Consider the following 24,929-nt stretch of genomic DNA (forward strand, 5'->3'; position numbering starts at 1 on the left):
CCACATCAGCGCCAGCCCGCCACATCAGCGCCAGTCCGCCACATCAGTCGTCTGTTGACTTTGACTTTTAGGTCATTTTTACCCGATTTTTCGCATAGATTTCAGTTTTTACGTCCGTTTTTATTAAAAAAAAGAAAAAAAAAAAAATGGACAAAAGAGATAATTTTCTTCCTCGACCCATCAATAGTACTCTCGAGGGAACCAAGAATTACTTATCATGGTCTCAAGCTATGCGAAGTTTTCTTAAAGGTCGAATGCTTTGGCAATATTGTACTGGTGCAATCACTATTCCTGTTCAAGCGAAAGATGAAGCAGACTCTGCCTTTGTTGGTCGTACAATTGAGTGGGACAGCCACAACCACATGATTCTTACATGGCTCCGAAATACATCCATCCCTTCAATTTCCAACTTATTGGGCAGTTATGACGATGCCAAATCCGCATGGGACATGTTAGCGAAACGGTATTCGACTTCTCATGGATCTATGAAATATCAGTTGGTTGTTGAATTGCACCAACTTCGCCAAGAACCAGGGCAATCCATCAATGATTATTACGATCAGTTCCGCTACATATGGGACCAAATTGATTTATCTGAACCAGCTTGGGCGTGCCCTAAAGATGCTCAACTTTGTGCTGCTGTCCGAGACGAATTTCGTCTTTATGAATTTTTAATGTCTCTTGACAAAGCATTTGAACCGATCCGAGGTCAGCTTCTCAACCGTAGTCCGCTTCCATCTCTTGATATAGCTGTTAATGAGTTGGTCCGAGAAGAAACACGTCTTGCAACTCTTCAAGTGCAGAATAAGCTCAATGTCCTCGCAGTTGCTCCCCCTATCAACACAGAGCAACCTTCTCATTCAGGGTTCGATAACCGGCGTAGACAGTCGACCAAAAAGTTTTGCAACTACTGCAAACGCCCGGGCCACACCATCGATACATGTTATCGTCGGAACAAATCCACCGTTGCAGTTACCGAGTCCACTCCGCCAATGACTTCCACCTCAGCCGTGTCCCAGTCTTCTGGATCCACTATACATCTTACATCACCTGAACTACAAGATATAATAACTCAGGCTATTCGTATGGCTGGTAATGCATCTCTTTCCACTGCTCTCTCAGTCCTGCCTGGTAAGTCTCAAACTTGGCTTTTCGATTCAGCATGTTGCAACCATATGACCCCTCACTCCTCCTTGTTTTCTAAACTTGAACCTGCTCAACACCCTTTAAACATTCATATAGCAAATGGTTCCACTTTACATGGTAAAAACTTAGGGCCGGTTTCAACTTCAAATATTCTAGTTCCCGACGTTTTTCACATTCCCGACCTATCTTATAATCTATTTTCTGTGGGACAATTAGCTGAACTAGGCTACCGTCTTACTTTTGACTACTCTGGATGTATTGTTCAGGATCCGAGGACGGGACAGGAGCTTGGGACCGGGCCTAGAATTGGGCGTATGTTTCCCGTGGATAATCTTCGTCTTCCACCTGTTGCTCCTATCTCTGTTGCTGCTGCTGTTACACCTACATCTTCTTCACCTTCCCTTGTTTTATGGCACTCTCGCCTTGGTCATGCTCCTACATCTCGTATTCAGCAATTAGCTTCTAAAGGTGTGTTAGATTCTGTGTCTAAAGAACATTTTGATTGCACCTCGTGTCAGTTGGGTAAACAACCAGCCTTACCATTTAATACTAGTTCATCAGTTTCCAATAAAATTTTTGACTTAGTTCATTCTGATGTTTGGGGTCCCTCCCCCGTTACTAGCATTGGTGGTTCTAGATATTTTGTTGTCTTTATTGATGATTATTCTCGTTATAGTTGGATTTTTCTTATGAAATCTCGCTCAAAACTATTGTTAATATATAATAATTTTGCAAAAATGGTTGAAACTCAATATTCACAGCGCATCAAAACTTTTCGATCTGATAATGCTCTTGAATATACTCAAAATGCCTTTCAAAATATCCTTCGTTCCTATGGCACTATTCATCACCTTAGTTGTCCAGGGACCTCTCGGCAAAATGGTCGAGCCGAGCGAAAACTTCGTCATATTCTTGACACTGTTCGTGCTCTCCTTCTCTCTGCAAAAATTCCCTCTCCATTTTGGGGTGAAGCTGCCTTGAATGCAATTTATGCTATCAATCGTTTACCAAGTCCTGTTATCCAAAATGAAACTCCATACGAGCGACTCTTTATGAAATCTCCAGACTATCATCACCTCCGCTCTTTTGGTACTGCTTGTTTTGTTCTTCTTCAACCACACGAACACAACAAACTCGAGCCTCGATCTCGCCTTTGTTGTTTTCTTGGTTATGGAGAAACTCAAAAGGGCTATCGGTGTTATGATCCTATCTCTCATCGTCTTCGTGTCTCTCGTCATGTTGTCTTTTGGGAACATCGTCTTTTTGTTGAACTCTCACATTTTCGTCCTTCTTTAAGTGCCTCACCCGAGTTAGATATATCTTTGGACGAGTCTCCTTCTCCTATCGACTTGTTTGAAAATACTTCTACTCCTCGCTCCAGCCCAACCCTAAATGAACAGGTGGAAAATGAACAGGTCGCACACGAACTGCCCAGTTCTGAACATGAGTCCCTTGCTCCTGCTCCGCTTGAGGATCCTTCAGACCATCTACCGCCTCGCCATTCAAATAGGGTAAGATCTATTCCTTCTCATCTACTTGATTATCATTGTTACACTACTCTTGCCACTTTGCACGAACCTAACTCCTATCATTAGGCTTCCACCGACCCTTTATGGCAGAATGCCATGAGAGAGGAACTTGATGCATTATCTAAAAACCATACTTGGGATCTTGTTACTCTCCCTCCGGGACAGTCTGTTGTTGGGTGTAAGTGGATCTACAAGATCAAGACTCGCTCTGATGGATCCATTGAGCGATATAAGGCTCGTCTTGTTGCAAAGGGTTTTACTCAAGAGTATGGAATCGATTATGAGGAGACTTTTGCTCCAGTTGCTCGAATCTCCTCAGTTCGCGCTCTCTTGGCCGTTGCCGCTGCTAGTCAGTGGGATCTATTTCAGATGGATGTTAAAAATGCATTCTTAAATGGAGAACTAGCTGAAGACGTCTATATGCAACCTCCGCCAGGACTATCTGTTGATTCAGACAAGGTCTGTCATCTTCGTCGTGCTCTTTACGGTCTTAAACAAGCCCCTCGAGCTTGGTTTGCCAAATTCAGCTCCACTATATCTCATTTGGGTTACTCTGCCAGTTGTTATGATTCTGCCTTATTTGTTCGTCGCACTGACAAAGGCTCCATCTTCTTCCTCTTATATGTGCATGATATGATCATAACTGGTGACGATCCTAGTGGAATTCAAGAATTGATGGATTTTCTGAGTCAACAGTTTGAAATGAAAGATCTCGGTCACCTCAGCTACTTCTTGGGACTTGAGATTACTCACTCCAAAGATGGTCTTTACATTACTCAGGCCAAATATGCATCTGATCTCTTATCTCAAGCCGGACTCACTGATAGCAAGATCATTGACACTCTAGTTGAACTAAATACTCACTTGACTCCCTCAGGGGGGACACTGTTGTCAAATCCGTCACTTTATAGGCGTTTTGTGGGCAGTCTAGTCTATCTTACTGTCACTCGTCTTGATATCTCATATGCGGTTCATCAAGTGAGTCAATATCTATCAGCTCCAAGATCGCTACACTATGCTGCCGTTCTACGCATCCTTCGTTATCTAAAGGGTACTCTTTTTCATGGCCTTTTCTATTCTGCTGAGTCGCCTCTAGTTCTTCGAGCATTCTCCGACAGTGATTGGGCTGGAGATCCCACTGATCGCAGGTCAACTACTGGTTATTGTTTTCTTCTTGGCACATCTCTAATATCTTGGAGAAGTAAGAAACAAACATTTGTTGCCCGATCCAGCACTGAAGCAGAATACCGTGCTCTTGCGGATACCACATCTGAGCTACTTTGGCTTCGATGGCTTATCAAGGACTTAGGAGTATCAACATCCTCTCCCATTCCTCTTCATTGTGACAATCAAAGTGCTATCCATATTAGTCACAATGATGTTTTTCATGAACGGACTAAACATATTGAGATAGACTGTCATTTTATCCGTTCACACATTATTCAAGGTGTTCTCAAGCTCTTCTCGGTCTCTTCCAAAGATCAACTTGCAGATATCTTCACAAAGCCTCATCCTAAGGGACGTCATCGTGATTTGATCTACAATCTCAAGTTGGTTTCTCACCCTCCTTGAGTTTGAGGGGGGCTGTTAATGTATATTCTTGTAGAATAATTAGGGATTTGATTTGATATGCTTTACATAAGTTAGCAGATTTGATTTCATTGTAATTAGTTATTTCCTTGTATATCTTTCTCTCTATGTGTATAAATAGTGCCTCCTATGGAGAAGAATAAACATCAAATTTTCCTCAATTCCATTAACAATATCAATGATATTACTAATATTACAATGTATTTTAATATAATCAAGTTTACTATAACAACACGTAAACTAGTTTCAATTTTTTTGGACAACCTGTAGATATTCTGTATATATACACGTAGAAGTAGTAATTATAAAAATACTTTTCATAAAATTCAGACATTTTAGGTCCTAAAAAAAATTCAAATATTTTACCACATGTACAGTTCTAGAATCCCGTATAGTCACTAAAAATTAATTAAACATATTAAAATGTTATAGTAACAAAATTAAAGTAATTTTTTTCCGGGCGAATTGAATTTAATTTCAGGGGAAGACTTATTGAATATAATTCTAGGGGAAGACTTATTTACACTCCGTTCTAGACCAAAATCAGTCCTACAAAAAATTCACCTTTTATGTCTTACCCAAAATGCCTATCACAATTTAACTTACATCAATTTCATTCATCCTATCCCAACTTAACAAATATTACACAATGACCGCACATTGTAACTAATATATCACATTAACGCTCATTTCACAATTTAAATTATTTTTCTTTTTTTCAGAAAAATATTTTATTTTAATTCACAATGTTACGTTATATTTTGTCAAAGAAATACCAAAAATAGAGTACTTCATTAAGTAATAAATTATTTTAAGGGGAAATGAGTGATAACCCCCTAGTTTTGAAAATATATATGAGGAGGAGGCCCAATAAATATTTCTGCCGTAATTAAAAACCAAAATTCTTATCTTAATTAGTGAGACCCCCTAGATAACTTGAAGTATCTGTTTTACCCCTTTAATTTTAATTCAATACATAAAACCCTAGGCCCAGCCTTCCACACGTATCAGCCCACCCGTACGACTCCCCCTCTCTCTCTCTCTCAAACTCTCTCTCTCTCGACATACCCTCCGCAGCCAGATCTGCTACCCCACCGCCTGCGCCGCTCGCCACTGATCCCCATCGCCAGTCCGCCACCGTCTTGCGCCGGTGCTTTGCCACCAACGTTCACCGCAGCTCCACCACCGCCGTTCGCCTTGCGCCGCAGCTCCGCCACCGCCTTGATAAAAAACACACTGTTTTGTTTTCTTTGTTATTTTTAAATTAATACAAGTTTATGCGCTCAATTCGTTAATGGGGGATTTTTGTCTGTTGTATTTGATTTGCGTTGGTTTGCTACTGGGTGTGTGTTTTGGCGCGGACCCCTTCACCAACTTCGAATTGGATATCTCTTACATCACTGCTTCTCCGCTTGGTGTTCCTCAACAGGTGAAATAACTATTTCCTTTTTTCATTTTTTTTTAATTTTCATCCGTTCACTGTGTGTTTGTGTGTGTGTTTTTTGTTTTTGTTTTGGTTATTGGTGAAGTTAGGATTTATCGAACTTGATTTTGTTTTTGATTTGTGCGGATTTGTGACTTCTCAATTTTGTAAATTTAATTTTGATTATGGATAAACTATAGCAGTAAATTATATACAAATTTTATTCTATTCCGTTTCGGTTTCGATGTCGATTACGATTTACATTAATTTGCTCTGTACATACAGTTCTCATATCTGGTGTCATTCCAAACTAGTATTTTTCTGTGTTCCTTGTTATTTGATAATTCATTTTTATTTATTTATTTAATATTTGCATCAAATTATAATTATACACAATTCACTTCCTTTTGCAGGTAATAGCAGTCAATGGGAAATTCCCATTGGCATTATGCGATAATTGATGAAGCACAGAGACTTAAAAACCCCTCAAGTGTATGTTTACCGATCATACATTTATCTAATTCTAGAATATGTTTGATGGCCTTATCTTAGTTGTCAATCCTCACACACATTAAAAAGTTGGTAGACATTTTGAACTGTGTAAATCTTTTGCACAATGGTCAATGGTTAACTGCCATCTCACTATACCTATCTCTCACACCGTATTCTGACTATTAGGAATTTATAATACATTAACTGGGAAATCATGTTTCCTCTCTAACAGATGCATGATTATATGATAATACAATTCTAATCTGATGGCGAACATATGATATAGTAGCTGGGCTTGATTATATTTATGACTATACATAACTATATATATGACTGTATATGACTATATATATATATATATATATATATATATATATATATATATATATATATATATGCATACAGTTCTATGCAGTATTTATTCTATTCCGTTTCAGTTTCGATTTCGATTTTGATTTCGATTTACATTAATTTGCTCTGTACATACAATTCTCATATCTGGTGTTCGTTCAAACTAGTATTTTTCTTTGTTACTTGTTATCCGATAATTCATTTTTATTTATTTATTTAATATTTGCATCAGATTATAATTATACACAATTCACTTCCTTTTGAAGGTAATAGCAGTCAATCGGAAATTCCCAGACCATGTTCTCGATGTCACAACTAATTACAACGTCGTCGTAAACGTGAAGAACAAACTAGACGAAAATCTCCTTATGACATGGTGAACAATTATATCCCAATTTGGGCCAGGTGAATATACAGTTATATGTAGTAATATACAGTCATATATGTAGTCATGTATAGTCATGGATACATATAACTATACATGACTATAGAACTTATGACTGTATATGTAGTCATATACAGTCATATATGTAGTCATGTATAGTCATGGATACATATAACTATACATGACTATAGAACTTGTAGTATACTATAGTCATTTGTAGTCGATTACAATACAGTAAATTTATCAAAAAAAAAAAAAAAAAACAAAAATTCATGTCTTTTTGTATTTTTCATGTAATCAAACTCGCATGTTTCATTTTGCTTTTGAAATTGTATTTTTTTGTCACAGGTTTTGCTTTGTATTACATTATGAGATGCAAAGAATAAGATGCAGAGAAGTTGCCATGTGAAGTTGCATTCATGCTACAGTACTCCAGACTTATGTTACCTATATAACTAAAGATAATTGTAGATAACTATAGTCGCGTGCAGTAACATATAGTTATATGTATGGTATGTGTTTTTTAATGTATAGTTATGCGTGTTCATGTTTTGAATATTATATGCACGTGATTGTGTTTTTTTTTTGGGTTAGTTGATTTATAATATCAAGATTAAATTTCTGAATTTTGTTGGTTAAGATTAATTTTGGGGAAAAAAGTCATTACATGAGTACACATAACTATACATGACTGGGTATACCATAGTTAGATAGAGTATACTATAGTCACGTATAGTCAATTTCAGTACAGTAAATTTATCAAAAAACCTAAAAGAACAAAAAATTAAAAATTAAAATAAAAATTAAAAATAAAATAAAAAATTTAAAAAATTTAAAAAAATTAAAAATTTAAAGAAATTAAAAAATTAAAAAAATTAAAAAATAAAAAAAAAATACAAAAGAGGGTATGTATAAAAAATAATAATAAAAGAAATATTTATATATTTTTTTATTTAAAAAAATCTATAAAAATGATAAATACAGGTCAAAAAATGCTAAATGCAGTTGGGCATTATGGTCAATGCTGGGGCGAAAGTACTGAATGCAGTTGGACGAAAATTGCACTTAAGGGCAAAAGAGTACTTTTGCCTCTCCAGGGGTATCTCAAAAGAAGATTTTAGGGGTGGACGGTGGACCTATGGTTGGAAATCGGACACGTGTACGCAACGGAAAACAAAAATTTTATGCGATTTAAACTAATTTAGAACACATAAACACATGCCCGATAATTGAAAACAATTAATTGCGTACCTTTGCGCTTCCAGCGAAAATCAAAACAACATACATGCTTAATTATTTAATCGAAATTAAATCAACTAGCATGCTCACGTTTAAATCAAATAACATGCTCGTAGTAAATAAATAATTTCATGTAGTCACATAAAATCATACAAGTTTCATACTAGAACGAACATGTATATTCAATTCAAACGTAACCGAATCTAACGACGATGGATTCGAAAGTTTACCTCTTGAAGCGTGAGGTAGGCGTAAGGGTGGAAATCGGACGGAATGGATCGGAAATGTCTTTTTCGGAAATTTTCCAATTTTTTTCGGAAGTTAGAAATAGGTTCCAAATTTCGTTACAAAAAAATCGGAATTTCAAAATCCATTCCAATTTCGGAATACCTCGGAATCGGCGGAATTTCGGAATTTTCGGAAATTGCATTACGTCTTAATTTTTTGTTCCAAAATCGGAAATAATGGTAATTTTTTGTATTTTGTTTTTTAATATTTTCGTAATTTTCCGGAAAAAGGCAAGTATCCAAAGCAAAGGTCAATAAGATGAAATGTAAACACTTGTAAAAACAACATAATAGGTTTTTCAAAGCAACCATAGTTCTTGCAAATTTTCCAAAAAAAAAGAAAAAGTAAACATAGTTCTTGCAAAACATGAATAGAAAAACAATTCAAAAATACAATATATATATATATATATATATATATATATATATATATATATATATATATATATATATTTCGGAAATACAATCGGATCGGAAATCGGAATTTCCAATAATTTTATATGTAATTCCAATTTCGTTCAAAAAATAATCGGAAAAATGGAAAATCGGAATATCGAAAATCGGAATGAAAAAAAGTGTTCCAAATTCGGATATTTTCGGATCGGAATTGGCGGAATTCGGAAATTCCGTTCCAATTTCCACCCCTAGGTAGGCGCACTAAGCAAAGCTAGATTCCCACGGAAACCAATCCGTGCAATCCGGGGAAGCAACGGCGATGCAGCAATGGTGAAGATCCGAGCTACGGCGGCGCATGTGATTCACGCGCTGTCTTTGGGCGGCGCATGGAGGCGCGTGCGTCGTCGGCTCGGTGGCGCGTGCGTCGTCGGCTCGGTGGCTGCTCCTCGATTCTTCGATCTTCGATCTTCCTCCTCTCGGATTTCACCTCGTATACTTCGATCTACTAAAACGTGGCACTAGATACGAAGTAATTAGAATAAACCGGAAAGAATAAAAGCAAAAAAGATCTACCAAAAGAATGGGCCAACGGATGGCCGATTCCGGCGAGATGGTGGCGACGGCGGCGGTGGTGGCCGCGGTTGAGATCGGCCGAGAGAGGTGAGAGCGGCTAGGGTTTAGATCGTGTATTGTGTTATGTGCAAGACCTATAAATCAAGTATTTATAGTGTCTTGCATAAAACCCTAACGGCTTAAGTTGGACCGGGCCCAACAACTTAAGTTCGTTTGTTCTTTTACTTGCTCATCTCTCTCAATTCGAAGATCGGAAAATTGTAACATTTACATTTTCGGAATCACTATAATGTCCTCGTCATTACGAGTGCCAACTCTCGATTTCCAACTTTTCAAAAGTGGAAACCCTAATTCAGTGCACTTTCTCAATTTGGAAACTTACCGATTTAGAAAGTCCACTAAGATGTTCGCCTATTCTTTTCCTTTTCTTATTCTCATTCATAATTCCAAATTACGAAGGTTGGACCCAATCATATTGACTTCCAATCATGCAAAGATAAACCATTTTTACCTTTGACCGTTTATTCAAAGATCTCATGTGCACGAGCAGTGTGACCCTCGATGGTTCAGGTGTAAGCTAGCCCTGGGCCCACAACCCTTTGTGGTCAAAACTCGTCCCTTAGAGTTACGATTAAGATGAAGCTCGTTTCACCTTAATCACCCAACGAATCAAGATTGGCGTCTAGCAACTACGCGTCATGATTCCCTAGATACAAATGAAGTGCCTGCAAGAACCTTCAGATATAGTTAGCGTACAGTACGATCCCTTCGATTCATATGGCCCGATTGAACTAGAGGATATTGTTCATCAAGACCTCTTTATTTGTTCAATGAGGGTGCAATCGTTCTAAGTGTTGTAATCGTTACGTGCATGACTTAGATAATCGAATTCTCTAATCATCACTTAGTCAGCTCTGGCCATAGACTTAAAGATATTACAAACTGTAAGAACACACATGACATCCAAGACTATTCTAGCGATTGAATCCCCGACTACAATGCACAGACCTCCCACTAGTTTTTGGACTGCACGAACATTGGCCCTTGGGATGGTCCTCGGTGGAACTCAGGAACATGTCACGATACAGCTGGTCGTCTGGTGAAGTCACGGTGATGTCTAGGTCATAAGGACTAATGGTGTACAACTATACCATAGATATCTCTACTCGATTATTGGGAACCACTTAGAGATTTCTAGGGCGAGGGAGTTCAGTGAACTCGTCAACTTACGAGCACCCGCTTATGCATGCCGATATCACAATACCGTTTACTGATGAGATGCAGTACACATACACTAAGTGCTAGTCTTTTAATGGGGAAGGCCGATATCCTCATTGGTGGCGTAACCCTTCGACTAAGGACACGTTTAACAGTTATAATACTTAAGTAAATATCTCACGATCCTAACGATCAAGTACTAGTACTTTTAATAACTGTAAGGACTATATCCATGCTTGTGACAAAGGGACAAAGATATAGAATGCCAAGATGTTTTATCATTAATAGGAAAAAAAAGGTTCGTTTATTACCGTAATAAATACGAAAGACCACAGCCACATGTTGTCTTGTTGGTCACCTACTCTAACAATCTCCCACTTGACCTAAAGCCAACTACCCATGAATCTCAATCCCATCGACTCTCGATGTTTCTCGTGGACCGGTCTCGGTAAAGGCTTCGTGAAGGGGTCTACAACGTTCTCTTCTGAGGTGACTCGTTCTACCTTAACTTCACCTCTATCAATGATCTCTCAGATCACACGATACTTTCTCATAATATGCTTCGACTTCTGATGAGATTGCGGCTCCTTAGCTTGCGCCACGGCTCCGGTGTTATCACAGTACAACGGGACTGGATCACTAGCATCAGGAATGACACCCAACTCTTGGATGAACTTCCTTATCCAAGTCCCTTCTTTTGCAGCTTCAGACGCTGCAGTGTATTCTGTTCGGTAGTGGAATCAGCCGTCGTGCTTTGCTTGGAACTCTTCCAACACACGGCACCACCATTAAGCGTGAATATAAATCTCGAGTTCGACTTTGAGTCGTGCACATCCGATTGAAAACTAGAGTCGGTGAAGCCCTCTAATTTCAACTCGGCACCCCCATAGACCAAAACTATATCCTTAGTTCTTCGTAAGTACTTGAGGATATCTTTCACGGCCTTCCAGTGAGCCGGGCCGAGGTTAGACTGATATCGGCTTGTGACACTCACAGCATACGCAATATCGGGTTGCGTACATAGCATGCCATACATTATGCTTCCTATGATAGAAGCATAAGGTGACCTTTTCATCTCCTCGATTTCACTAGGTGATTGCGGACACATAGATTTTGAGAGACGAACCCCATGGGACATTGGCAAGAATTCTTTCTCCGATTCTTCAATGCTAAATCGTTTCATAACGGTGTCTATGTACATGCTTTGGGATAATCCAAACATCTTCCTTGCTCTATCTCTATAGATGCGTATTCCTAATACATAAGATGCTTCTCCCAAATCCTTCATTGAGAAACGTGTGGACAACCATGCTCTCGTTTGTTGCAACATTCCTACGTCATTCCCAATTAGCAGAATGTCATCAACGTAAAGCACTAAACATACTACTGCCCTCCCACTAACCTTCTTGTATACACAAGGTTCCTCCGGATTCTTCTCAAAATCAAACTCTTTGATAGTTGAGTCGAACCTAATGTTCCAACTACGGGATGCTTGTTTCAATCCATAAATGGATCGCTGGAGCTTGCAAACCTTTTCCTCACTTCCAGAAGATATGAAGCCTTCCGACTGCGCCATGTAAATTTCTTCCTCAATATCTCCATTAATGAAGGCGGTCTTCAAATCCATTTGCCATATCTCGTAGTCGTACCACGCAGCTATGGCCAGCAAAATCCTAATGGACTTCAGCATCGCGACTGGCGAAAAGGTATCCTCATAGTCAACACCTTGCCTTTAAGTATATCCTTTCGCTACCAATCTAGCTCTATAGGTCGATACCTTTCCATCCACTCTAATTTTCTTCTTATAGATCCACTTGCAGCCTATGGGAACAATTCCCTTAGGTGGATCTACCAAGGTCCACACCTTGTTGGAGTATATGGAGTCCATCTCGGATTTTATGGCAGTTAGCCAATGTCCCATGTCCGCATCCGATACGGCCTCATTGTGTGTTCTTGGATCTTGTCCAAGATCAACATGATCTTCATCATTTTCGAGGAGGGATAACCTATCCGGCATTTTCCGAACTCTTTCGGATCTACGCACCGTAGGTTCAGGAGGTATATTAGTGGATTGTTGTATTGGTTCGATTACTTGTTCTTGCGCTTAAACTTCACTTTGCGGTTCTTGAACTACTTCAAGTTCTATCATGTTGCCTTTTCTATCGGATAGAAACTCCCTTTCCATAAAGGTGGCATTTCTCGAAACAAACGTCTTTGCTTCCTTGACATAATAGAATTCGTATCCCATTGAGTCTTCGGGATACCCCACAAAGTAGCACAAGTCGGATTTACTATTCAACTTGTCTCCCACTAATCGCTTCACATAAGCGGGACAACCCCATATCCTAATATGTTTGTAGTTGGGTTTCCGGGAATGCCAAAGTTCATAAGGTGTGGATTTAACTGCTTTTGTATTAACCCTATTCAGCAAATATGCGGCAATGCGAAGTGCATGACCCCACAAGTATGCCGGTAAGTTCGTGAACCCCATCATTGATCGAACCATATCTAATAAAGTTCTATTCCGACGTTCGGAAACTCCATTAAGTTGAGGAGTTCCAGGTGGAGTCCATTGAGATTGTATTCCATTCTCTTTTAGATAGTCAATGAACTCGATGCTCAAGTATTCTCCACCACGATTGGATCGCAGCTTCTTAATACTTCATCCGAGTTGCTTCTCTACTTCGTGTGTAAAATCTTTGAATCTTTCAAATGTTTCGGACTTGTACTTCATCAAGTACACGTACCCATACCTAGAGTAATCGTCGCTAAAGGTAGCGAAGTAGTTGTATCCACCCTTCGCACTAATACTTAGTGGACCACATACGTCTGTATGGATCAAATCCAAAAGACCTTCGGCTCGTTCCATTTTCCCTTTGTAGGGTGACTTGGTCATTTTCTCTTTAAGGCAAGATTCACAAGTTTGTAGTGATTTCACGTCCTCCAAAGAGAACAATTCTTCACTAACAAAATCGTTCATCCTTCTTAAAGAGACATGACATAATCTAGCGTGCCAAAGTTGTGCGGGGTTTTGATCTATCTCCTTACGTTTTGCTGATATAACATTAATAGGTATTTCACTTGGATTTAGTTCATATAAGTTGTTTAATAGTCGTCCCTTGCAAATAAAATTTTCATTCTTTTGTATAATGCAAATCGAATTTCCAAAAACAAAAGTAAAACCTTCAATATCTAATACAATAATAGAAATAAGTTTTCTAATGAGAGACGGAACAAATAAACAATCGTTCAAAACAATAGAAAAACTAAAATCCAAAACATTTAAGTAAATCGTGCAAATGGCTTCAGCAGGAACTCTTGCTCCATTCCCCATCCTTAGGTAGGTCTCACCCGCTCTAAGCTTTCTACTTCTTGTCCTTAGCTGCAAATCATTGTACAAATGTGAGCTACAGCCCGTATCCAATACCCAAGAAGAACAAATGACAGACATATTTACGTCAATGAAATACGTACCCTTTTCAGAACTTTTCTGCTGTAGGTAAGCCTTGCAGTTGCGGTGCCAATGTCCTTTCTTCCCACAATGATGGCAAGCATCATCAACTTGCTTGCTGACCTTTGCCTTGGGGCCCCCGGCCCCCCACTACCTTCACCCACTTCGAACTTGCTGTTAGGAAAGGGAACTCTTTCCTTTCTCTTCTTTTGGGAAGAACTCTTCTTTCTAGAAGTAGCAGCAATGAGAACAAACTTCTCTTTCTTAATGGTGGACTCGAAACTGATCAACATGTTCATTAACTCATCCAATGGAGGATCTAGTTTGTTCATGTTGAAGTTGACTATGAACGATTCATAGGAACTAGGAAGAGACAACAGGATCAAATCCAACGAGAGCTCGGCCGGGAGGGTGACATCGAGATTCACTAGCTTTTCAAGGAGATTGATCATTTTGAGACAGTGCTCGTGGACCGAAGTCCCTTCGCGCAGTCTCGCCGTGATCAACTCCTTTGTAGCAGCGTACCTCGATGCCGTAATATTCTCACTATACATGCTATCGAGATGAGCCTTTATATTGAAAGCATGCAAGTGAGACTCATATTTCCTCGCAACCGCGAGCTCCATGGTGGCTATCATATAACACCTAGCATGAGTGTCATCTTTCTTCCATGCTTCATAAGTTTCCTTTTCAGTATCAGTCGCTGTGGCAGGTATACTGGCAGGAAGTCTCTCGTTTAGAACATAGAGACGCCCCTCAACGGTTAGCACAAGCTTAAGACTACGCAACCAATCTAGGTAGTTAGGGCCATTGAGTTTATTGTCGAGGATTGACATTATGGGATTCTTAGACATGATTATCTAAGAGGTATAGAGAAGAGGATTATTAGAGATTCGCGTTAAATGATTGTTACAATTAAATTTTTGGCCTTATGTTATTTAATTGTTCTCCCACTAATTTTATCGAGTTCCACTTCCCTCTAGTAGACAAACGAGAAAACTGATTTTTCTTAATGGGCTTTAGGTCTAATAGACAAATATAACCCGTAGTTAATCTAGCCCGATTATATTTGCCCAAAGGTAGATCACAATCAATCATATCCACAATATGACCCTAAATTAATTTTCCCCACACTTGATAATGACCTAAGTTAATCTCGCGAATATCAAAATCGTCGTGTGTCAAGTCTAACCTACCAATCAAAGATGCTTATAGAACTTGATTATGCCAAACTAATGCAGTCCCTAGTTAATCTAGCCGACCACGTTAATCTAGCATAACCCTTTTCTATGGCTACCTTCATCGCTATGTCAATTGAATTACAACTAACTTTACCATAGCACTCCCCGCTAACACGGCTTACTGCACTACAGTAAAGGGCTACACATAATTCAACCGTTGGCAGAAGGAAAGAAAAATTCAACAAACAGGTTTTTCTTTATAGCTTGAAATAATTCTTAATTAGATTAAGAATAAGGGATATTTATTAAAAAGTTTTATCTCATCAGAAGTTCGGATTGGTTTATGTGATTCCTACATCTATGTTCTCTAAAGGTATATGGAAACGCATATTGTCCTAAGAGGAACATATGACCTAACTACATAATTAATTATATTAATTAATTATCGGGTTTTTCAAAATAATTATAGAACCGCAATTAGCATAAATCATTCAAATAATGTTGAGGTACTATCAATTAAGTTGAACTATAATCAATATTATATTTGTGTTCTATTAATTAAAATCAATTTAACAATTTAAATTAATTAATTAATCGAACACCTATTTACTAAAATAGATGATTGTTGACTCGATTATCTAATTGGGATTAATTGAAAATAATTTTCCGAAAATTAAAATCAATATGTTTTAAGTTTAATTTTAGAAATCTGAAATAAATTTTTTTTTTTCAGTGAACCGGTTCGCCCGACCGGTCTGACCGGTTCGGGCCGAAGCGGTCCGGTTCTGCCCGGTCCAGTTGACCCAAATCAGTGGGCCGGGTCAGTCGGACCGAGAACCGGTCTGACCGACCCGAATCCACGTGGACTCGGTCAATTGGATCGAACACAACCATCGAACTGGCCAGTTCGACCGGTTCGATCCGAATATTTAAAAACCGATGTTTTAAAAATAATTTCAGATCCGATTATCCAATTTTAAACAATTTTAAAGCTGGAAAAATTCCAAACAATATTTCATAAATATTTTAAACTTACGAAAACTCCCAATTACATAATACAACAATCGTTACTTTAATAAATCGAACATGCATAAAATCATAGCATATAAAAACGAACGCAATTAATTGCGCAAAGAGCTCTGATACCACTGTTGGGAATCAGACACATGTACGCAGTGGAAAACAAAAAAAATTATGCGATTTAAACTAATTTAAAACACATAAACACATGCCCGATAATTGTAAACAATCAATTGCGTACCTTTGCGCTTCCAGGGTAATTTAAAAACAACATACATGCTTAATTATTTAATCGAAATTAAATCAACTAGCATGCTCGCGTTTAAATCAAATAACATGCTCGTATTAAATAAATAATTTCATGTAGTCACATAAAATCATACAAGTTTCATACTAGAACGAACATATATATTCAATTCAAACGTAACCGAATCTAACGACGATGGATTCGAAAGTTTACCTCTTGAAGCGTGAGGTAGGCGCACTAAGCAAAGCTAGATTGCCACGGAAACCAGTCCGTGAATCCGGGGCAGCAACGGCGATGCAGCAGCGGCGGAGATCCGAGCTACGGCGGCGCGTGTGATTCACGCGCTGTCTTTGGGCGGCGCGTGCGTCGTCGGCTCGGTGGCTGCTCCTCAATTCTTTGATCATCGATCTTCCTCCTCTCGTATTTCACCTCGTATACTTCGATCTACTAAAACATGGCACTAGACACGAAGTAGTTAGAATAAACCGGAAAGAATAAAAGGAAAAAGATCTACCAAAAGGATCGGCCAACGGATAGCCGATTCCGGCGAGATGGTGGCGAGGCGGCGGTGGTGGCCGCGGGTTGAGAACGGTAGAGAGAGGTGAGAGCGGCTAGGGTTTAGTTCGTGTATTGTGTTATGTGCAGGACCTACAAATCAAGTATTTATAATGTCTTGCATAAAACCCTAACGGGCTTATGTTGGACCGGGCCCAACAAGCTTAAGTTCGTTAGTTCTTTTACTTGCTCGTCTCTCTCAATTCGATGATCGGATAATTGTAACAATTACATTTTCGGAATCACTATAATGTCCTCGTCATTACGAGTACCAACTCTCGATTTCCAACTTTTCAAAAATGGAAACCCTAATTCAATGCACTTTCTAAATTTGGAAACTTCCCGATTTAGAAAGTCCACTAATATGTTCGCCTATTCTTTTCCTTTTCTTATTCTCATTCATAATTCCAAATTACGAATCTTGGACCCAATCATATTGACTTCCAATCATGCAAAGATAAACCATTTTTACCTTTGACCGTTTATTCAAAGATCTCATGTGCACGAGCAGTGTGACCCTCGATGGTTCAGGTGTAAGCTAGCCCTGGGCCCACAACCCTTTGTGGTCAAAACTCGTCCCTTAGAGTTACGATTAAGATGAAGCTCGTTTCACCTTAATCACCCAACGAATCAAGATTGGCGTCTAGCAACTACGCGTCATGATTCCCAAGATACAAATGAAGTGCCTGCAAGAACCTTCAGATATAGTTAGCGTACAATACGATCCCTTCAATTCATATGTGCCGATTGAACTAGAGGCATTGGTTCATCGAGACCTCTTAATTTGTTCAATGAGGGTGCGATTGTTCTAAGTGTTGTAATCGTTACGTGCATGACTTAGAGAATCAAATTCTCTAATCATCACTTAGTCAGCTCTGGCCAGAGATTTAAAGAGATTACAAACTGTAAGAACACACAGGACATCCAAGACTATTCTAGCGATCGAATCCACGACTACAATGCACATACCTCCCACTAGATTTCGGACTGCACGAACACTGGCCCTTGGGATGGTCGGTGAAACTCAGGGACAGGTCACGATACAGCTGGTCCTCTAAGGTCACGATACAGCTGGTCCTCTAGTGAAGTCACGGTGATGTTTAGGTCATAAGGACTAATGGTGTACAACTATACCATAGATATCTCTACTCGATTATTTGGAACCACTTGGAGATTTCTAGGGTGAGGGACTTCAGTGAACTCGTCAACTTACGAGCACCCACTTATGCATGCCGATATCACAATACCGTTTACTGATGAGATACAATACACATACACTAAGTGCTAGTCTATTAATGGGAAAGGCCGATATCCTCATTGATGGCGTAACCCTTCGACTAGGAACACGTTTAACAGTTATAACATTTAAGTAAATATCTCACGATCCTAACGATCAATTACTAGTACTTGTAATAACTGTAAGGACTATATCTATGCTTGTGACAAATGGACAAAGATATAGAATGCCAAGGTGTTTTATCATTAATACGAAAAAAAAGGTTTGTTTATTACCATAATAAATACGAAAGACCACAGCCACATGTTGGCTTGTTGGTCATCTACTCTAACACCTATCCCTATATATTTTCCATTTGAGGGGTGTATACCCAATGGACCCTTATTTTAATTACCTTTAATTTTGAAAAATAATAATATGTTTTTAATAAAGTATTTCCACCAATAAAATGTCCATATGGGATGAAATTGAACACATGTCACTTAATAAAATTGCCGAATATCAAGTGAAGATGAAATTCAACTTTTATATATTATATAGATATATAGATTTGGTATATTCGTGGTTCCCACTAATCAAACATAACCGGTAACTGATTATGGAAATAAGTTATTTGATGAGTCGTGCACATCCGATTGAAAACTAGAGTCGGTGAAGCCCTCTAATTTCAACTCGGCACCCCCATAGACCAAAACTATATCCTTAGTTCTTCGTAAGTACTTGAGGATATCTTTCACGGCCTTCCAGTGAGCCGGGCCGAGGTTAGACTGATATCGGCTTGTGACACTCACAGCATACGCAATATCGGGTTGCGTACATAGCATGCCATACATTATGCTTCCTATGATAGAAGCATAAGGTGACCTTTTCATCTCCTCGATTTCACTAGGTGATCGCGGACACATAGATTTTGAGAGACGAACCCCATGGGACATTGGCAAGAATTCTTTCTCCGATTCTTCAATGCTAAATCGTTTCATAACGGTGTCTATGTACATGCTTTGGGATAATCCAAACATCTTCCTTGCTCTATCTCTATAGATGCGTATTCCTAATACATAAGATGCTTCTCCCAAATCCTTCATTGAGAAACGTGTGGACAACCATGCTCTCGTTTGTTGCAACATTCCTACGTCATTCCCAATTAGCAGAATGTCATCAACGTAAAGCACTAAAAATACTACTGCCCTCCCACTAACCTTCTTGTATACACAAGGTTCCTCCGGATTCTTCTCAAAATCAAACTCTTTGATAGTTGAGTCGAACCTAATGTTCCAACTACGGGATGCTTGTTTCAATCCATAAATGGATCGCTGGAGCTTGCAAACCTTTTCCTCACTTCCAGAAGATATGAAGCCTTCCGACTGCGCCATGTAAATTTCTTCCTCAATATCTCCATTAATGAAGGCGGTCTTCAAATCCATTTGCCATATCTCGTAGTCGTACCACGCAGCTATGGCCAGCAAAATCCTAATGGACTTCAGCATCGCGACTGGCGAAAAGGTATCCTCATAGTCAACACCTTGCCTTTAAGTATATCCTTTCGCTACCAATCTAGCTCTATAGGTCGATACCTTTCCATCCACTCTAATTTTCTTCTTATAGATCCACTTGCAGCCTATGGGAACAATTCCCTTAGGTGGATCTACCAAGGTCCACACCTTGTTGGAGTATATGGAGTCCATCTCGGATTTTATGGCAGTTAGCCAATGTCCCATGTCCGCATCCGATACGGCCTCATTGTGTGTTCTTGGATCTTGTCCAAGATCAACATGATCTTCATCATTTTCGAGGAGGGATAACCTATCCGGCATTTTCCGAACTCTTTCGGATCTACGCACCGTAGGTTCAGGAGGTATATTAGTGGATTGTTGTATTGGTTCGATTACTTGTTCTTGCGCTTAAACTTCACTTTGCGGTTCTTGAACTACTTCAAGTTCTATCATGTTGCCTTTTCTATCGGATAGAAACTCCCTTTCCATAAAGGTGGCATTTCTCGAAACAAACGTCTTTGCTTCCTTGACATAATAGAATTCGTATCCCATTGAGTCTTCGGGATACCCCACAAAGTAGCACAAGTCGGATTTACTATTCAACTTGTCTCCCACTAATCGCTTCACATAAGCGGGACAACCCCATATCCTAATATGTTTGTAGTTGGGTTTCCGGGAATGCCAAAGTTCATAAGGTGTGGATTTAACTGCTTTTGTATTAACCCTATTCAGCAAATATGCGGCAATGCGAAGTGCATGACCCCACAAGTATGCCGGTAAGTTCGTGAACCCCATCATTGATCGAACCATATCTAATAAAGTTCTATTCCGACGTTCGGAAACTCCATTAAGTTGAGGAGTTCCAGGTGGAGTCCATTGAGATTGTATTCCATTCTCTTTTAGATAGTCAATGAACTCGATGCTCAAGTATTCTCCACCACGATTGGATCGCAGCTTCTTAATACTTCATCCGAGTTGCTTCTCTACTTCGTGTGTAAAATCTTTGAATCTTTCAAATGTTTCGGACTTGTACTTCATCAAGTACACGTACCCATACCTAGAGTAATCGTCGCTAAAGGTAGCGAAGTAGTTGTATCCACCCTTCGCACTAATACTTAGTGGACCACATACGTCTGTATGGATCAAATCCAAAAGACCTTCGGCTCGTTCCATTTTCCCTTTGTAGGGTGACTTGGTCATTTTCTCTTTAAGGCAAGATTCACAAGTTTGTAGTGATTTCACGTCCTCCAAAGAGAACAATTCTTCACTAACAAAATCGTTCATCCTTCTTAAAGAGACATGACATAATCTAGCGTGCCAAAGTTGTGCGGGGTTTTGATCTATCTCCTTACGTTTTGCTGATATAACATTAATAGGTATTTCACTTGGATTTAGTTCATATAAGTTGTTTAATAGTCGTCCCTTGCAAATAAAATTTTCATTCTTTTGTATAATGCAAATCGAATTTCCAAAAACAAAAGTAAAACCTTCAATATCTAATACAATAATAGAAATAAGTTTTCTAATGAGAGACGGAACAAATAAACAATCGTTCAAAACAATAGAAAAACTAAAATCCAAAACATTTAAGTAAATCGTGCAAATGGCTTCAGCAGGAACTCTTGCTCCATTCCCCATCCTTAGGTAGGTCTCACCCGCTCTAAGCTTTCTACTTCTTGTCCTTAGCTGCAAATCATTGTACAAATGTGAGCTACAGCCCGTATCCAATACCCAAGAAGAACAAATGACAGACATATTTACGTCAATGAAATACGTACCCTTTTCAGAACTTTTCTGCTGTAGGTAAGCCTTGCAGTTGCGGTGCCAATGTCCTTTCTTCCCACAATGATGGCAAGCATCATCAACTTGCTTGCTGACCTTTGCCTTGGGGCCCCCGGCCCCCCACTACCTTCACCCACTTCGAACTTGCTGTTAGGAAAGGGAACTCTTTCCTTTCTCTTCTTTTGGGAAGAACTCTTCTTTCTAGAAGTAGCAGCAATGAGAACAAACTTCTCTTTCTTAATGGTGGACTCGAAACTGATCAACATGTTCATTAACTCATCCAATGGAGGATCTAGTTTGTTCATGTTGAAGTTGACTATGAACGATTCATAGGAACTAGGAAGAGACAACAGGATCAAATCCAACGAGAGCTCGGCCGGGAGGGTGACATCGAGATTCACTAGCTTTTCAAGGAGATTGATCATTTTGAGACAGTGCTCGTGGACCGAAGTCCCTTCGCGCAGTCTCGCCGTGATCAACTCCTTTGTAGCAGCGTACCTCGATGCCGTAATATTCTCACTATACATGCTATCGAGATGAGCCTTTATATTGAAAGCATGCAAGTGAGACTCATATTTCCTCGCAACCGCGAGCTCCATGGTGGCTATCATATAACACCTAGCATGAGTGTCATCTTTCTTCCATGCTTCATAAGTTTCCTTTTCAGTATCAGTCGCTGTGGCAGGTATACTGGCAGGAAGTCTCTCGTTTAGAACATAGAGACGCCCCTCAACGGTTAGCACAAGCTTAAGACTACGCAACCAATCTAGGTAGTTAGGGCCATTGAGTTTATTGTCGAGGATTGACATTATGGGATTCTTAGACATGATTATCTAAGAGGTATAGAGAAGAGGATTATTAGAGATTCGCGTTAAATGATTGTTACAATTAAATTTTTGGCCTTATGTTATTTAATTGTTCTCCCACTAATTTTATCGAGTTCCACTTCCCTCTAGTAGACAAACGAGAAAACTGATTTTTCTTAATGGGCTTTAGGTCTAATAGACAAATATAACCCGTAGTTAATCTAGCCCGATTATATTTGCCCAAAGGTAGATCACAATCAATCATATCCACAATATGACCCTAAATTATTTTTCCCCACACTTGATAATGACCTAAGTTAATCTCGCGAATATCAAAATCGTCGTGTGTCAAGTCTAACCTACCAATCAAAGATGCTTATAGAACTTGATTATGCCAAACTAATGCAGTCCCTAGTTAATCTAGCCGACCACGTTAATCTAGCATAACCCTTTTCTATGGCTACCTTCATCGCTATGTCAATTGAATTACAACTAACTTTACCATAGCACTCCCCGCTAACACGGCTTACTGCACTACAGTAAAGGGCTACACATAATTCAACCGTTGGCAGAAGGAAAGAAAAATTCAACAAACAGGTTTTTCTTTATAGCTTGAAATAATTCTTAATTAGATTAAGAATAAGGGATATTTATTAAAAAGTTTTATCTCATCAGAAGTTCGGATTGGTTTATGTGATTCCTACATCTATGTTCTCTAAAGGTATATGGAAACGCATATTGTCCTAAGAGGAACATATGACCTAACTACATAATTAATTATATTAATTAATTATCGGGTTTTTCAAAATAATTATAGAACCGCAATTAGCATAAATCATTCAAATAATGTTGAGGTACTATCAATTAAGTTGAACTATAATCAATATTATATTTGTGTTCTATTAATTAAAATCAATTTAACAATTTAAATTAATTAATTAATCGAACACCTATTTACTAAAATAGATGATTGTTGACTCGATTATCTAATTGGGATTAATTGAAAATAATTTTCCGAAAATTAAAATCAATATGTTTTAAGTTTAATTTTAGAAATCTGAAATAAATTTTTTTTTTTCAGTGAACCGGTTCGCCCGACCGGTCTGACCGGTTCGGGCCGAAGCGGTCCGGTTCTGCCCGGTCCAGTTGACCCAAATCAGTGGGCCGGGTCAGTCGGACCGAGAACCGGTCTGACCGACCCGAATCCACGTGGACTCGGTCAATTGGATCGAACACAACCATCGAACTGGCCAGTTCGACCGGTTCGATCCGAATATTTAAAAACCGATGTTTTAAAAATAATTTCAGATCCGATTTTCCAATTTTAAACAATTTTAAAGCTGGAAAAATTCCAAACAATATTTCATAAATATTTTAAACTTACGAAAACTCCCAATTACATAATACAACAATCGTTACTTTAATAAATCGAACATGCATAAAATCATAGCATATAAAAACGAACGCAATTAATTGCGCAAAGAGCTCTGATACCACTGTTGGGAATCAGACACATGTACGCAGTGGAAAACAAAAAAAATTATGCGATTTAAACTAATTTAAAACACATAAACACATGCCCGATAATTGTAAACAATTAATTGCGTACCTTTGCGCTTCCAGGGTAATTTAAAAACAACATACATGCTTAATTATTTAATCGAAATTAAATCAACTAGCATGCTCGCGTTTAAATCAAATAACATGCTCGTATTAAATAAATAATTTCATGTAGTCACATAAAATCATACAAGTTTCATACTAGAACGAACATATATATTCAATTCAAACGTAACCGAATCTAACGACGATGGATTCGAAAGTTTACCTCTTGAAGCGTGAGGTAGGCGCACTAAGCAAAGCTAGATTGCCACGGAAACCAGTCCGTGAATCCGGGGCAGCAACGGCGATGCAGCAGCGGCGGAGATCCGAGCTACGGCGGCGCGTGTGATTCACGCGCTGTCTTTGGGCGGCGCGTGCGTCGTCGGCTCGGTGGCTGCTCCTCAATTCTTTGATCATCGATCTTCCTCCTCTCGTATTTCACCTCGTATACTTCGATCTACTAAAACATGGCACTAGACACGAAGTAGTTAGAATAAACCGGAAAGAATAAAAGGAAAAAGATCTACCAAAAGGATCGGCCAACGGATAGCCGATTCCGGCGAGATGGTGGCGAGGCGGCGGTGGTGGCCGCGGGTTGAGAACGGTAGAGAGAGGTGAGAGCGGCTAGGGTTTAGTTCGTGTATTGTGTTATGTGCAGGACCTACAAATCAAGTATTTATAATGTCTTGCATAAAACCCTAACGGGCTTATGTTGGACCGGGCCCAACAAGCTTAAGTTCGTTAGTTCTTTTACTTGCTCGTCTCTCTCAATTCGATGATCGGATAATTGTAACAATTACATTTTCGGAATCACTATAATGTCCTCGTCATTACGAGTACCAACTCTCGATTTCCAACTTTTCAAAAATGGAAACCCTAATTCAATGCACTTTCTAAATTTGGAAACTTCCCGATTTAGAAAGTCC

At 39.0% G+C, this 24,929-nt stretch overlaps 1 protein-coding gene and 1 long non-coding RNA gene across 2 annotated transcripts; both read left to right on the forward strand.

The window, feature by feature from the left end:
* The first annotated feature begins 230 nt into the window (after positions 1-230).
* On the forward strand, positions 231-4,247 carry LOC148766889 (uncharacterized). Its single transcript, XM_088825856.1, has 5 exons — positions 231-1,614; positions 2,003-2,112; positions 2,212-2,384; positions 2,444-2,657; positions 2,742-4,247. Exons 1-5 carry the CDS (start codon positions 231-233, stop codon positions 4,245-4,247), a joined length of 3,387 nt encoding a protein of 1,128 aa, XP_088681982.1.
* Positions 4,248-5,472: 1,225 nt separating this feature from the next.
* LOC148766890 (uncharacterized) lies at positions 5,473-6,965 on the forward strand. Its single transcript, XR_016034524.1, has 3 exons — positions 5,473-5,694; positions 6,102-6,180; positions 6,798-6,965. It is a non-coding gene; the product is annotated as an uncharacterized LOC148766890 (long non-coding RNA).
* Positions 6,966-24,929: the final 17,964 nt, after the last annotated feature.

Source organism: Erythranthe guttata, chromosome 11 (assembly GCF_056151865.1).
Source record: "Erythranthe guttata isolate IM_541 chromosome 11, IM_541, whole genome shotgun sequence".
Taxonomy (NCBI): Eukaryota; Viridiplantae; Streptophyta; class Magnoliopsida; order Lamiales; family Phrymaceae; genus Erythranthe; species Erythranthe guttata.

Excerpts from the sequence above, each read along its gene's own strand:
- LOC148766889 (XM_088825856.1), top strand. The coding sequence starts at position 231 with ATGCGAAGTTTTCTTAAAGGTCGAATGCTTTGGCAATATTGTACTGGT. Across the intron at positions 2,385-2,443 it reads GTCTTCGTGTCTCTCGTCAT|TGCCTCACCCGAGTTAGATA; the intron begins GTTGTCTTTTGG and ends TCCTTCTTTAAG. Across the intron at positions 2,658-2,741 it reads CGCCTCGCCATTCAAATAGG|GCTTCCACCGACCCTTTATG; the intron begins GTAAGATCTATT and ends TCCTATCATTAG.